Source organism: Pelodiscus sinensis, chromosome 15 (assembly GCF_049634645.1).
Source record: "Pelodiscus sinensis isolate JC-2024 chromosome 15, ASM4963464v1, whole genome shotgun sequence".
NCBI lineage: Eukaryota > Metazoa > Chordata > Testudines > Trionychidae > Pelodiscus > Pelodiscus sinensis.
This window is the reverse complement of record NC_134725.1, coordinates 8422107-8437648: the sequence shown is the minus strand read 5'-3', so window position 1 is coordinate 8437648 and position 15542 is coordinate 8422107. Positions and strand designations below refer to the sequence as shown.

General features: G+C 49.9%; 1 protein-coding gene across 4 annotated transcripts in view; it reads left to right on the top strand.

The window, feature by feature from the left end:
* Positions 1–15542, top strand: part of LIMK2 (LIM domain kinase 2) — a 52249-nt gene that overhangs the window by 23418 nt on the left and 13289 nt on the right. For 3 of the 4 annotated variants that reach the window (XM_075898054.1, XM_075898056.1, XM_075898055.1), the window contains 5 exons: positions 7488–7623; positions 10411–10520; positions 11594–11782; positions 14333–14438; positions 14943–15142. In XM_075898054.1, the coding sequence (XP_075754169.1) occupies positions 7488–7623; positions 10411–10520; positions 11594–11782; positions 14333–14438; positions 14943–15142 (741 nt within the window). Of the gene's footprint in view, positions 1–5616; positions 5692–7487; positions 7624–10410; positions 10521–11593; positions 11783–14332; positions 14439–14942; positions 15143–15542 lie in introns of all 4 variants that reach the window. The other variant, XM_075898053.1, reaches the window with a different exon arrangement.

Here is a 15542-nt window from a genome sequence, read left to right as displayed (position 1 = left end):
GGCTAAGCTCTCTGGACAGCTGATCCAGGAGAGGTTTCCATTATTGATCTTTACTGAGAGAGCAGCATTTCAGGATTAGCCCGGATCTTCTGTTGATTGAGATAATGGCTTCTCTGTCGGTGTAAAGGACACTTTGTCCTAGGAGCTGAAGCTCCCACAGCCAGCCCTTCCCTGGCAATCGAGTTAATTTCTCTTTGTGGCTGGATGCATTTAGTATCCTCCAAAATGAAGCTGATTGACATCTCTGCCTGCTCGCTTACAGAACTCAGCAGCATGACGTCAGTGGCTGTGTGTGTGACCCAAGTGTGACTGACCTCTTTCCCATGCCGACCTCTGGAGTTGTGACTTCCACTTTGACCCCCAGTGCCGTTTGTGGCATTTATCTCTTGGGCTGCCAGGGCTTGCTGTGGGTGCTGCAACTTGGCCTCTGCCCATTGGGTCATAGTGCTGCTCTGATTTGACCTGGCTCCCCTGATATCAGGGGGAGGGGGGAGAGAGCTGGTCTTTGAATGGTGAGGACGGAGCAGGTTTTCTCTGCGGTTGCTACTTTCTGGAGGCAGGACTTGTGCTGCTTTGGCTGCTTTTCATATGGGGAGGCATGGCTAATGGAATATGATGGACACTGGGCAAGCAGGTCAGTTGTATCCGTGGGCGTCAGCTTCTTGTGTAAAACCTGCCACTCTCCTGAGGCTACTGCTTTGTTTGCAGCCTGCTCCCCCTCATTCCCATGGGAAATAAAGAAAGGTGCAGCCTCCCAGTGGTGGATGTTAAAAGATTACATGTTCTGTCCCGTGGTGGTAGCAAAGCTCTCTAGAGTCCTACAATGCTGAGTGGCGAAGAGAGGAAGCTGATCGTGGAGTGGTGCATGCTTCTATGTCCAGCTCTTGCGGCCTGCCCTTTCAGCCGTAGTTTAATTCTGAGTTTATATTCTTGCCAGAGAAGCCACTCCCAATGTCTTTTAAAGGCAGGGTGGTAGCATCACTAAATGAGTTGGTAGGAGCTACCAGTTTAAAGCCTCTGTTCACATGTCATGATTAAGTGCTGGCAAAGGCAGCATCAAAGCCTCTTAATTTAGAAAAAAGTAGGAGGCTAGAGGATCCCTGTGGACACCAATCTCCCCTTCCTTCCCCCCCCAGCCCATTTTATGGCCTCCTCTCTGAGCAGAGGTGGCTGCAACTCCCTTGGGTGCCCACCAACACTGCTCTATCACTAGAACACCGTACGGGTAGTCTCTTCCCTTGGGGTTTGAACACATTCCTCATCTTGAGTGTTCCATGTCCAACCAGCCTGTTGCATTGCCCCAAGTCCATGCACTTCATCCACACCCCAGGATGTTGCATGTTTGCATCTTGTGGAGAAGCAGTTGTGCTTTTCAAGAACGTGCTTGGTCAGCTGATGTGAGTTGGTCACTTGTAAGTCTCTTCATAGTTAGCCATGAAATCAAGAATCTTGAAGGGAATGATTTGTGTAGTGTGGGGTGCTCAGAGCCATTGAACCAGAATGTAAATCTTCTATAGAATGGAAATCCCTTCCAGACAGGCAGTATAGGCCCCTAGTTCCAGCACCTGTGAATATTGGCAAATATGACTCTGTTTGGAGGAGTGTTTTGCAATTCCAGAAAAATGGAATAAGAACTGTTCATGGAGATTTACTAACCTTACCTTGGACTCAAGTCTCCTACCTGAGGGTGTGAAAAGAGAACTTGTGTGAACTCTTGGGATTATGATCGTAGTGGTCAGCCAGCAAGAGGAACTCGCTCAGGTGTAAGCTGTGATGTTTCCAGTCCCTGAAGAATCTGTCCATGTTGGGTACTCTCTCCACACAGAGAACACTACAGCTTCTGGGATATCAGCTGACTGGTTTTTACCCACGAAAGCTGATGCCCAAATGTTAGTCTTTAAGATGCCCTCCTCCCCCCCCCCCCCCCCACACACACAGTGTTAAGTAAATCGTCTAGGATTAAACCATCTCATTGTCCATATCCTGACCAGAGTGAAACCCAGCCTGCTTCTGGATGTGGTGGCCCAGAAAAATGAGCCTGCAAACTAATAATGCTAGGAGTTAATGCACATCAAGTGAGGGTGTGTGTGTGGGGGGGGGGAGGGGGGAGTTGTCCCACTATCTTGCATGAATAAAGCTCCCCTCTTGATCTTTCCAAACAGGAACTTGAGGCTCACATGACTGCCTCTGTTGCCTGGCTGAAGACACAGTGACTCAAAGACCAAGTAATCAAAGTGCCTAACTAGGCTGTGCACATCTTCAGATGTGAAGAAATCTACAGAATCTCTTGTTACAGCCCATAAAGTGTAATGGTGTCAGAAGGGGCTGCCTTGCAGTGTTGCTCAGTGAGATTCTTCTTGCCAGCCATGACTCAGACGGAAGCAGCCAGTGAACACCTTTGAACAAAGCCTTGTGTTTCTAGGACCTGACACACTTGGTTACTGTTGCCTCATTGTTCTGGGTGGGGTGCTGAGCCCTTTTAGCTGCAAATTTATCTTGCCCAGATTTGTTTAATCTCGCATAGCAAAGAGCTGACGGCTTACAGACTCCACCTCCTTTCACCTTCCCTTTACCACTGCAATATTAAGAGTTCCTGCTTCCCTGTAGAAGTGGTGTTGCAAAGTTGGGATCAATTGCTAAATCAGTATGAAGAAGGCAGGGGAACAATTTGTCCCCTCCTTGAGGTCATGTCCCTGTAGTGCTGACTACCATAATATAGAGCAGTGGTCTCCAGCCTTTTTACATCCAAGAGCGCTCCCCATGGTGGTCATGTGCTTCCTGAGAAGTTGGAGCTGGCGTGGTCCCAGGTCTACTACTCTCCTCTCATCCCCTCCCCTCCCCTCCCATGTGCAGGAAGGCAGCAGGGGGAAGGAAGTCCCTAGTGACGCAACAGACCCAGCGTTTCAGGAAGCGTGCTGGCTGTTTAGGGGAGGGGAAGAGCAGCCTGCGTGCTTCCTGACACCCGGACCTGGCGCGCAGCTGCAGGACTTCCCTGCCCCACACAGCAGGAAGCTGGCACTACCTCCATTCTTGCAGCAGGTAGCATGGTGGGGGGGGGGGGTGAACTCCTCGTGATTGACTGGTCATGCCCCTATAGTCAACCATTTGATTGCGATTGACGGGTTAGTAACAACAAGTATAAAACTCTGGCACTATACCAATATAGCCCCATAGGGTAGGGTAGCTGCATCCTATGGTGAAAGAAGGGTTTTTTCCATCCATAGGCATGCCACCTCTTCAAGCAGTAAGTAGATTGGCAGATGAATTCTTCCATCAACTAGCTGAGCATACACCAGAGGATAGGTCTGCTTACATAGGTCACTCATGAGGGTGGATTTTTCACACCCCTGAATGATGTAGCTATACTTTAATGTCTATCCAGCCAAAGTAATACTAGGGGATCAGCACAGCACTGCCCGAAAGTGCAGCCATGTTGCTCTTACTGAAACTGGGGAATTATATGAAGGAAAAGGGACCTCAGAATTATGACCTTGCTGAGTATTTGCTGGGGTATAACTTTTTCAAAGTGGCAATGTAGGTGTCTCCTGACCTCTCCAGTATTGCTGTCATCCTCAAGTGCACATCGGATCCGGGAGCTTTACTTGTCTAAAGCTGTAATCCAGCTCTAGGTTTACACACTGGTACAGGCATGCACACGGAGGTGGGATAACTCTCTTAAGGAGCCGGTTGGTTGGTGGTAAACCAGATATTCCTGCAGTGTTAGTGATGTGTATCTTTACTAAAAAAAGAGTAGTTCTCTAACATCCCTATACAGATCAGTTAATTGAATAGTCAAGTAACCTCATGTATTCTTACCGGTTAGTCAACTATTCTATAGTCCCCCGGCAGCTTCTGTCCAGGGGGGAAAAGGGTCTGAGCTCCCAAACCCGGCACAATCCGGAACTGAGCCAGGCTGCCTGCCCACCTGGCTCCTAATAAGCTTTAAATGCATAGCTGCAGCAGATGTGGTAGGTCTGGGACCCATCACAAAGCAGGACTGAGCTGGGCTGCTGGCCAGCCTGCTAAAAATAATTACTGGCAAGGGATGGGGAGGGAAATGTGTGTATTCTATAGCATTAACCTGTACACTTTTTCTGATCAGTCAATCAGCTCCACTATTACATCCCTAGTCAGTAACAGTGGAACACATCTATAGTATCATGAGCTTTTGTGGGCAACACCCATTTCCTCAGATGAGCAGAGTGGAGAGAAAGGGGGCACCTCACAGTGTAGAACAGGAAAAGCAACCACCACTGGGTATGATGATCATCTATTTGCACGTGGATAGGAAGAGGTCTATTTGGTTTTGTGTGAGTTTCCTTGCGCAGCCGATGGATTTCCACACACAAGGCACTGCGTTCAGAGGTATGATGTTGAGAAGTCTATGGGGCAGCTATGTTTGTAACTTTTTAAAAAAACAAGTCCTGTGGCATCTTAGACTAACATATATAAATAAATAAAACCATGAGCTTTTGTGTAACTTTGCTGTTAATCACCCCTTGCTTTCCCTCCTCCCCTTTGATTCAGGCGGGGGATGTGTACAGCAAACAAACCAAAGGCGAGCAGTTGGAGGAAGGAAAGGTGTGTGCACCCAAGTCTGAAGGCTGTAATAATAAACCCACTGTATAGCTTATGACAGCCTTTCCTCCTGCAAATGAAATTGACAGGGGCTGTTGGATATAGGAGGGATAGCTCAGTGGTTTGAGCATTGGCCTGCTAAACCCAGGGCTGTGAGTTCAATCCTTGAGGGGGCCATTTAGGGATTTGGGGCAAATGTGTCAGGGATGGTACTTGGTCCTGCTGTGAGGGCAGGGGACTGGACTCGATGACCCTTCCAGTTCTAGGAGAGAGGCATATCCATTCATGTATATATCAACGCTCCATCCCCTTGTGAGGGAAGAGGATTTGAAGTTCCCCGAAATGAGAGAATCTCCACTTTCAGAATGTTCATGAAATGTCGTTTGGAATGAGGTGTTTCATTTCAGGGGTGGGGTGATCCCAGTGGGGGCTATGCCCTCAGCCATCCCCTCTAACCTGCCTGCTGCCAGGAGCTAGGCTGGGGACATCCCACTCCTCCTGCAGTCAAATGCCCCATCCAGCTGGCTTCTTGGCTAAGCTGCACTTGAAAAACAAGGGTTCAAGTGCAGCAGCACTACTGTGGCGCTTTAGTGTACCCATTCATTACAGCAACAGCAACAGGAAGGGTTCTCTGGTCACCATAGTCAATCTGCCTGCCTGGAAGCAATAGCTGGGTTCCTAGTTTCTACACCAGGCATTAAGTCATCTTAACTCTGTCACTCAATTAAGAGTCTGTATACGCCCCTGAGCAGTGCAGAGGCTCAACCTAACGTTTCAGTATGTACCATCCCTGAGACTATGGAGACAGGTGCTCTCCCTCCACTCCTAAAGATAAACTTCCCATGTCCCTGGATGGAAGCTACTGCAGTCACTTTGTGGATAAACAATCAGCTTTCACTGTCACCCTGTCCCCCTTTGCACAACATGATCTTAAGACTCTTCCTGAAACTTTGTGCAATGTATTTCAATGTGGAAATCCACTTTCCTTCCAATGCACATGGACCCAGAAAGAACAAAGGGACCTCACTTTCCTTACAGGGAGCCAGTGGCTGGAGAGAAGCTACTTCATTGTAAGAGGCAATGTTCCCTCAAAGATTTCCCATCCGTGAGCAAGTGAGTTTTGTCTTGTGTACCCACATTGACACCATAATCACTTATTTGGATGTGCGTGCATGAGAGCGCACGCACACACTTTAAATTGTTATACAAGGGAAAAATACTAACCCAAGGAATAATTAACAAGGTGCATGATCCTGTGGTGCAGCAATCTGGGCCAAGAGCGGGAGGTACGGGAGGATCCAGGCGGTGCAGGGCTCAGGGTGGGGTGCTGACCGGTTGGGGAGGTATCAGCTCTTTCCTGGGGAGAGGCTGGAGCTGCGCTGCCCATTCCTCTGGCAGTTCCTTGCAGGGGGTTGCCTCCAGACTGGGCTGTTCTGTCCTCCAGGGGCAGTTGTTTGCTGGGCTTTAAAGCAGAGCTGAGCACTGCCTGACCCCTGGCTACCCAGCAGCTATTTATGAGAGGAAGGGCCAGGGCTGCTGCTGGCGGGGCCCTCCCCCCCCATAGTGGCTCCAGCCCTGGCCCTGGTTAAACATTGTTAAATCAGTTAATTGATTAAAGGAGAGGCCTGGAGCAGCGCCACTACAGCAAGCAGGAGCTGTTCAGTCTAAAGCAGCCTCTGCTTGCAGCCTCGCCACAGGCAGAAGCTGCTCCAGCCAGACCCCCCTCCACAGTTAACCAGTAACCCTTGCCCGTTTAGGGGTGAGGCTTACTGGTTATCTGGGTAAACATTCACATACATAAACCTGGCCCTGACTCTGCACATCCCCAGCTCCCTTCCCTAATTCCTCCCCCCACACTTTCAGTTGTACCTGTTAGGATGGTGGGGGAGAGAGGATGGTGATAAATGTCTAACAGCCCCTCTCCCCAAGGAGGGCAGGTTGTGATAGGATAGTAACTGTAAGAAACTCAAGTTACTTTCACCCCGGATGTGTCGGCTGCGAATCAGACTGAAATTGCAAGTAGATTATAGTTGTGGTCACCACCTGCTTGGATGAGATTCTATCCCTTGCTAATGCTGAGGCCATCTGATGCCTTGCCTCATAATTAACACACTGTCTGTAAGAACCATGCTACTCCAAATGAGTCAAAGCTTTCTTTGTCTAGTGCTCTGCAAGTGCACTAGCATCTTGCTCCTCAGGTTGAGGGCTGAATCTGTACCGCCCTGGGCAACAGGGAGTGTTCCTCACGCATTTCTCAGCAACACCACCACCTTGGGCGTGGAGTCCTGTATTGGCCTTCTGGCTAGATAAGTCACCTGATGCAAACTCAGGGAAAGGAGGGAGCATTACCAAAAAAAAAGCTTCAGTGCATCTGCTGAGAACATAACCGTGATGTGCTTAAGCACAAGGAGCCTGCAGATTTGGATTCCATTTCTGATTGCTGCCGATTTTCCTCTTTGGCAGACTGTTCAGTCTCTGTGCCTGTTCACCTGTAAAATGAGGCTGATGATACTTGTGGCTTTGACAAGGATTTTAAGGCTGAATTAATGTCTCCAGTGCATTGAAACCCTTGTCTGGAAGATGCTCTAGGTCCTTGGAGTCCGTTATCTGCACAGGGAAAGAATACCTGCAGCCTCCACTACCATATGCGAATAAACATTGAGCTTAAAAGGGTAAATGTCTTGTGAAGATCATTGTTCAAAGGATAATGTGTGACTGAAAAAAGAGGCACCATCTTCATGTTGGGTACAGGGTTCCCTCTGTCTGGGGTGGTTTTGTTTTGGTGTGGTGATTTGTGTTTTGGGGGGGTGGTTGTTTTTCCTTTTGGGGAGACAGTTTTCCTCCAGTCAAACTCTTACTGGGGCTAGTCCATGATGACTTGTTGCTAGCTACGTCCCTTTGTCTTACAGGTGCTCCGAATGCCAAGACCCCCTAACTAACTGGTACTATGAGAAAGATGGGCAGCTCTATTGTCACAAAGACTACTGGGGGAAATTTGGGGAATCGTGCCATGGCTGCTCTTTGCTGATGACTGGACCTGTGATGGTAAGGACTCTGCTATGCCTCTTTCTGCCCAGCCACTCCTGACCAACAAACACATCCATTACCGGATGCCCGTAACTGCAGGCGGGAGGCATTAGTCTTAGAACTCCACTGTTGATCTCAAATATTAAAAGCCTACACAATCTGTGCATCTTTTGGGATGCCGATTGCCTTAGATCGTGGGTTCCCAAACTGGGGGGCATGGAGAAATTCCAAGTGGAGGCACGAGGTGACCCAGCCTCTCCCCATCAAGTTTTGCTGCCCTGTTCAGTTCCCGATTTTTGGCTCAAGTTTTGCTGCTATTTGGAGGGGGACGGGGATGTGAGGGTTTTTCAAAAATCAAAAAGGGGGTTGTGATGCCAAGAAGTTTGGGAACCACTGCCTTAGATCTTCCAACTTGGAGGGAGGAGGACCAGACACATTGTGGGGAAGAGGGCAAGGAGCATAGACACAAGGCCCTGAATAAAATGAGCCAAAAGACTCCCCATCTTACCCCCAAGTTGTGCATCAGTGGAGGATGTTCAGGGGGTTGAGCCTCTATTTTAGCCTGACACTCCAGTTCCTCTTAGTCTCTTGTCAAATTGGCGGGAAGGGGGAGTTGTGCTTTTATTGCCTTACGACAGATTGGTGTGAGCTTGCAGTTGTAAGCTCGGCCTGCACTAGGGACCTAAACATTAATTGATAAGGGCTGGTGCAGCTTCCTGCCCACCCCTGGCAGTGGATGACTCCTGCTCTGCAGGGCCTGCTGGAGCAGCCCCTCTCCATGGTGTGTTGATGTTCTCTTCTCCCCCTCCATTCCCCACTGCAGGCTACATGCTGTCTCCCTGGCTCTGGGAGCCAGCTGCAGAGCCTGCAGTGAAGCCTTCTCCCTTAGGGCAAGGCCGGCAGCTGCCCTGGCTCCACTGCAGTGTAAAGCTTCTTTAAGCGTTGTGCTGCGGGCTCTGCGGTGTGAGTGTCTCCACCGCAAGGTATGACAACCTGAGTGCCAGCGTGGAGAGGGCTCTGTCGGCCGGAGAGCGTCTCCCGCTGACGCAGCTGTCCCACTGAACGGAGGCAGGAGTTATGACGCTGATGGAGTAACTCTCCTGGTGGCTTGGAGCATCTTCCCCAGAAGTGCTACAGCAGGGGCGGGAGCCTTCTTGGTTCGGGGGCCACTGACCCACCGAAAAATCAGTCGACAGGGCTGCACATGTGAGAAGCCAAAAAAAACACCCAACCCTTACTCAGGAGGCCCCTGGCTGAGGTGGATGGACACACACACACACACACACACACACACACACACACGATTTTGTGTGCCCCAATGCCGCATGGGGACTAGCATCGGCATAGGCTGTCCCATGCTGAGGGAAGCTCTAACCCTTAGGGGCCGGATGCAGGCAAGCTAGAGGCTGTGTGCAGTCCCTGGGCCTGAAATTGCCCACCCCTGCACTACAGTGTCCCAGCTGCTGTGGTGTCGCCTTTAGGCTGAAACATTTCTGAAGCTACATGGTAAATCAGGACCTTGTCTAAAAATGACCTTTAAAGCCCTCTAGTGGCTAGCTGCAGAACCAACATTCTTCCGGTGTTTCTAAATGTGTCCCTTGTATGGAAATATCATCACCAAGATGTAAACCTGAACTCCTTTAAATCTGTCTTTGCCAAGAATGAAAAGAATCCAGAGCAGCGTATTGTGTACCAACTAACACACTGCTCTGGGGACAGAACTACCACAAACACCTGCTAGTGGAAAATAGTGCAGTGGAATGCTCACTAGAATGTATTTTGGCAAAAACGAGCCAATCTGGAGGAAAAGGTCTCACGTAAGAACTACTGCAAACTGAACAAACCAATTTTAAAAAAGTGTGTCCCATTAGTCCTGTTGCTGCTTTATGGTAGCTGGTTGCAGTAACTGAAATTAATGATGCTAGTTTTGCAAAACCATTTCTCAGATGTATCAGTTAACTCTTTAAGATCTACTCTCACCTGTATCATAACTAGTGGGAGGTCTAATGTTCACTCAAATGCCTACTTTCCTCCAGAATAGCAAAAGTCAGGAAGGCTGCCAGATATTGGTAGGGAGTGATTCCTGTGCCATATGAATTGCACCAACATGTGACACTAATTTCAGAGCAGTGTACTGTAATCAAGGGAGGGTCTACACTGCATCCTTGGCTTGAAGCTATTGCATAGCTTAATTTCGAATGTATTTTGAAATGGCTTATTTCGTAATTTGGCACTGTCTGCATAGCACCAAATTGCAAAATAACCCACTATTCCATAATGTCCCTTAATCCTCATGGAATGAGGTCTATAGAGAAGTCATAATAGTGCACACCCATTACTTCGAAAGGTATTTCACAATAATGGGCACACTGTTAAGATGCAGAATAGCTATTTTGGTATACCTGAAATATCCGAAAATAGTGTTGTAGTGTAGATGTACCATGTACAAGGTGCTTAGGAAAGGCAGTGTAGACTTGCATTAGGGATGTGAATGGGTAACATGTTAATCAGTAAGCATCTACCTTCATGGGTCATGCTTACCGGGTAATGGTATCTGGGAACAACCCACAGCCTGTTGCAGAGTTCCACCACAGGCAAAGGCTGGAGCAGCCCCTCCTGCCCCACCCATCCTCTTTCATTGGTTAACCAGTTGAATGGGATTTTACATACCTAATGTGTGTTGCTCTGTCCAGTATTTAAGCATGAAAGCTGCTTAGGCTTGGAGTTCAGAGGCAGCTATTGCTTCCCCAAGCCCCTCTTAACCATCCCTTGCTTGATCAGAACTTCCTCTGCCTGTGTGTGTAGGTGGCTGGAGAATACAAGTACCATCCAGAATGCTTTGCTTGTATGAGCTGCAAAGTAATCATTGAAGATGGAGACACATACGCGCTTGTACAGCATTCCACACTCTACTGGTAAGATGGGGCATGTGGCTGCCTTGTTGATCATGCGGTACAGTGCACTCCATTGCCTGCTGTATGTGCAAATTGCTTTCCCCTTCGGTCTCGAGGCTCGGTGTGGTTTTACATACCTGGAAGCTTTTACATTTATGGGCTTCAGAGATAAGCCAGGAGGATGGTTTAAGGATTAGAAAGTCTTCCTTGTAGTCATGGACTCTAGGATCTTTCCTCTGTTAATATAAATGGATCTAGGATAAGGAGCAACTTGACTAGTCTGCAAGGGTCTTCATGGGCATCATGCTGAATAACAGACTCTTCAGCTTAACTGAGGAAAGTAGAACGTGACCCATTGGGGTCCCTAGCCTCTGTTTTTCTGGAAATGCATGACTGGGAGGGATCACGTGAGGATTCCCTGTTGTGTTCCCTCCCTCTGGGGCACCTGGCATTGGCCACTGTCGTCAGACAGGACACTGGGCTAGATGGACTTTTGGCCTGACCCAGTCTGGCCGTTCTGATGTTCTTATTGGCTAGAAGCAGAAGCTAGACAAACTCAGATGGGAAATAAGATATAAATAGTGGGAGCAACTTAACCAGTGGAACAATTTACTGACAATAGTGATGGATTCTTCTTTACTGGCCTTTTTTAAATCAAGGTAGGAAGTTTCTTCTAAAACTTGTGGGTTCTAGGAATTATTCTGAGGCAGTTCTGTCACCTGGGCTGGACCAGGGATCAGACTAGGTCAGCAGGGTTGGCTTGGGGCAGAAGCCCTTGAGCGACTGTTTCGTGTCCCCCTCGATGAAGGGAAGGTGGGCATGGGTGGGCTCATATTTTGGGGCCCCCTTCTGGGGTTGCATAGTGCAAGGAAGTTTTGAGATCTCCTCAACACAGTGGTCGCTTCTGGCCGTGGAGCCTGTGAATCTATAAACACCGGAATGGACTGATTAGGCACATGTGACTAGGGGAGCTCTGCCGGATGGGTGATAAGGACAAGAGAACTGTTACAGCCTGATGGACAAAAAGATCGGGCTGTGCAGGTTGGCAAGAAGGGATGGGAAGTGGCCAGTGACGCTTCTCTATTCTTCCACAGTGGAAAATGCCATAACCAGATTGTGCTGACGCCAATGATAGAAAGACTCTCCACACAATCTCTGCGTGAACAGCTACCCTACACGCTGACGCTCATCTCCATGCCTGCAGCCACTGATGGCAAGAGAGGGTTCTCCGTGGCTGTGGAAAGTGACTGCTCTAGCTACGCTGCCAGCGTCCAGGTCAAAGAGTGAGTGTGAAGCGGCCGTTGTAGCTGCCTTCCGTAATTGTGACGCGATACCCAAGTCAAGGCCGCTGGGCGCTTCTGGCAAACTTTTATTTGGGGATCTCTCTAGCTGCTGAAATGGGACTTTGCATTCTGTGATGGCATGTGGTAGGAATGAGATGCAGATAAAAGCACGCGCGTTGCTTGTCGGGGCGGGTCTTCCCTTCTCTTGCGTTGTTCTAGGCAATGTAAACTCTCATTCAGGGCAGGGATTCTCCTCTGCCCAGAAAGCTCTGCCAGGATTATAGCAGTTAACAAAGCTGGTCTCAGAGGGGTGGCTGTGTTCGTCTAACTTTTTAAAAACACATACAAACAAATAGGTGTGTATATTTAAAAAAAAGAAAGTGAGGAGTCGACGACCTGAGTAGCCTGGGTTTATCAGGTAGCCAGTACTCAACTAGTTGCTTCCCCCCTCCCCCCAGCAGCAAGTGGGGGAGCAGGAGTCAGTGCAGTGGGAAGCTGCCTTAAAAGCTGGTTCCCCCCCACACCATCTCCACGGGGGACAAGAGGCAGAGGCGCAGCAGGGGTCTGTCTGGGTGCAAGGCAGGAATCGGCTGTCCCAGCTCGTGCCTGGTCCCAAACGCTGCGCCTCTGCTTTTTACACGTAGCGAGAGCTGTAAGGCCTAGTGGCTCTTGCTGTGTTTAAAAAGCAGAGCCACAGCTGGGTTAGCTCCAAGAGCAGCGCAAGCGGGGACTGCTAAGTCCTGGCTCCCGCTGCCCTGGGGAGCTAACCCCACTGCAGCTCTGCAGTTTAAATGTAGTAGGAGCTGGGCAGCAGGCGGTGAGTGAGGGGGCTGAGGATGCAGGGTCTTGGTGGAGAGGTGAAAGGCCAGAAGCTGCGCTGGGAGGCTAAGCTTGTGCTCTAGACTCACCCCTTATCCCTCAAAGCAGAGACCCTGTGCCCTCAGCATGGTCGATCACTGCCCTGCTGAGAAGCAGGAAAAGCCTCCAGGAAGCATGTCCCTGCACTGCTGTTCCCCAAGCCGGGGGAGGGGGAAGGGATGTGGTAGCACATGCAGCCACTTCTTCCCCACAAGCCAGATCCAGCCAGGAGCGTTGGGGCTTTCTCCCCCCATCCCCTTGCAGGCAGCCGGCACTTCAGCCTCCCAGAGGGGTGCAGGGTTTGGCAGAGCGAGGGGGCTATGGGGTGGGGAGTCTCGACTTGGCCAGCCAGTGGCAATGGAAACATGGCACGGTATGAGGGGGAGCTGCAGCCAGTGGGGCTGCAGGGGAAGAGGCTGGTAAGCAACTGAACCAGAGAGATAGGGGCAGGAGCTGGTGGTGCCCTAAGATGACTCCTCCAGCCCTGTGGAGGAGTGATGTAAGGGCCAGAGGAGCGGCCTGGAGTGGCTAGTGAGGCACTTTGTTTAGAGGTGAACACCGGCTTGCAGGACGGGAGGAGGAGGGCGGTGCCAATGCCAATGATGTGAAGTCATTCTGTCATCCGGCAGGAACACTTTTCATGTATATAAAAAACTTGCGCTTTCATGGGCCAAACCATCTGAGCAAGTGGGTGTGGCCCACGAAAGCTCATACCACCATATACAATATGCTAGTACAGGCAGTCCCCGACTTACGCAGATCCGACTTATGTTGGATCCGTAGTTACGAACGGGGCTTTTCTCGCCCCGGAGGACGTGGGCGGCGGGACTGCCCAGACGCGCCGCGGTCCCGCTGCCCGCATCCTCCGCGGCTTTGCTCCACGTCTCCAGGGTCTGCTGGGGGGAGTCCCCCAGCAGACCAGGGAGATGTGGAGCAAAGCCACAGAGGATGCGGGCAGGACCGTGATGCGTCTCGGCGGTCCCACCGCCTGCGTCTCACTGGTCTGCTGGGGGGGAGGGGTGCAGCTAGTGCGTCCCCCCTTCCCCCCCAGCAGACCAGGATTTTCTCGTGATGCCTGGGGTAGAGCAGCTGGGGCACTGCCTGGTTGGTCCCGCAGCGCCACTCCTCAGCGCTACTGTACCAACCCGGCAGCACCCCAGCTGCTCTGCCCCAGGCGTCCAGATTCAGCCGCTGCTGAAACTGATCAGCGGCTGATTCCAGGAAGCCCAGGGCAGAGCAACTCTGCCTTGGGCTTCCTGTAGTCAGCCGCTGGTCAGTTTCAGCAGCAGCTGAATCTGGACGCCAGTTCTGACTTACATACAGATTCAACTTAAGAACAAACCTACAGTCCCTATCTTGTACATATCCCGGGGACTGCCTGTATCCAAGGTGCCACAGCAGTACTTGTTGTTTTGAAAGAAAGCTTGTGACACTTCCCTATGGTTTGGCTCTTTTGTTTTCTTTCCTTTGGGATATGAGAAGGTCCTTTTTCCCCAAGCTTGCTGAGGTTAGGGCAGCTCAGAGAACGCTTGCCGTCACATCCCAGTGGTGTTGAACATCAGCAGAGTGAAATTATTTCACTTATTTCTGGATCCTAAAAGGGAAAAACACTTGCCAGGCGGTAGCGACCCAGTGAATGTTGAATACTCTGTTTAGGCAGATTCTCCAGAATGACACTTCCCTTTCATTTAGAGTCAACAGAAGACATATTAGTCCCAATGTCCGAAATGCCATTCACTCTGGAGACCGGATCCTGGAAATCAATGGAGTTCCTATTCGCACATTACAAGTGGAGGAAGTAGGTATAGTTTTATCTTGAGTAATCCTGAAGTCTGTCCTACAGACTGTGGGGTGTGTGGTTTTTTTTTTTTGTTTGTTTGTTTTGTTTTTGTTTTTTGTTTTTTTTCCCCTATTTGGGACTAGTTCACAATCTTCCCCACCCCATAGCAGTGCCTACTGTGTGGGACTGTAATGCTTTCACTGATTTGTGTAACAGAACAATCCGCTGGCTGAACGTGAAGTTCTTTTTGCTGCCTCTTTGGCGTTGGCATCTCAGTTTAATTGGGGAGGGAGAGGTGGCAGCGGGGAGAGGAGAGTTGGAATGAAGTTTGGAGCAGGGATGTAAAATCCAATGTAATTGGTTAAATGTTAAGTTTTAACGTGCGTAACTAAACCACAGCCATGGTGACCAATTGAGGCAGGGTACAGTCCATCTCTCTATCAAAGGACGTCCATGTGGCTTCATATTTTTTTACGTCAGTCCTCTTCAGAGATTCTTACTTGCCCTTGGATTTCTGTTCAGGTGGAGGACCTAATTCGCAGGACCAGTCAGACGCTTCAGCTGCTCATAGAACATGACCCCGTCTCTCAGCGACTAGACAGGCTGCGGCTGGACTCCAGGCTCCCCACCCACATAAAAACCCCCACCCCCACCCCGCTCGCCATTTCCCCGCTGGATGTTAAGGAGAACCTGGAAGGAACGTTGCATAGGCGCTCTCTCAGGTACCAAACTTTAGGAAAACTGCACCACAGCTCGTGCTTCTAGAGCAGCAATTGCAAATCTTCTTCCATTTCTTCTAGACTGACTAGGCCACCACTGCCTGTTACCTCTTACCCAGCTTTTCATGTATAGTGCCCAGTCTTTCAATTGTAAGTGACTGAGTGATGGCCAGCCAGGAGATGAGGCCGTAGATCCAGTCAGGCACTTTCTATCGACTCCCCTTTATGCTGGCTTGTCGAATAGCCTAACCAGTATTAAAGGCTAAATTGTGGGCTATAAAAATTGCTATCCACTTGAAATACAAAACTGAAAAGTCATAGACTCCTGCCATGCCCAGATGGCAGTGTGGGGAGAGCTTACCCCTTGGGGCAGACTCCTGCTATATGAGTCTTGGGTCTTCAA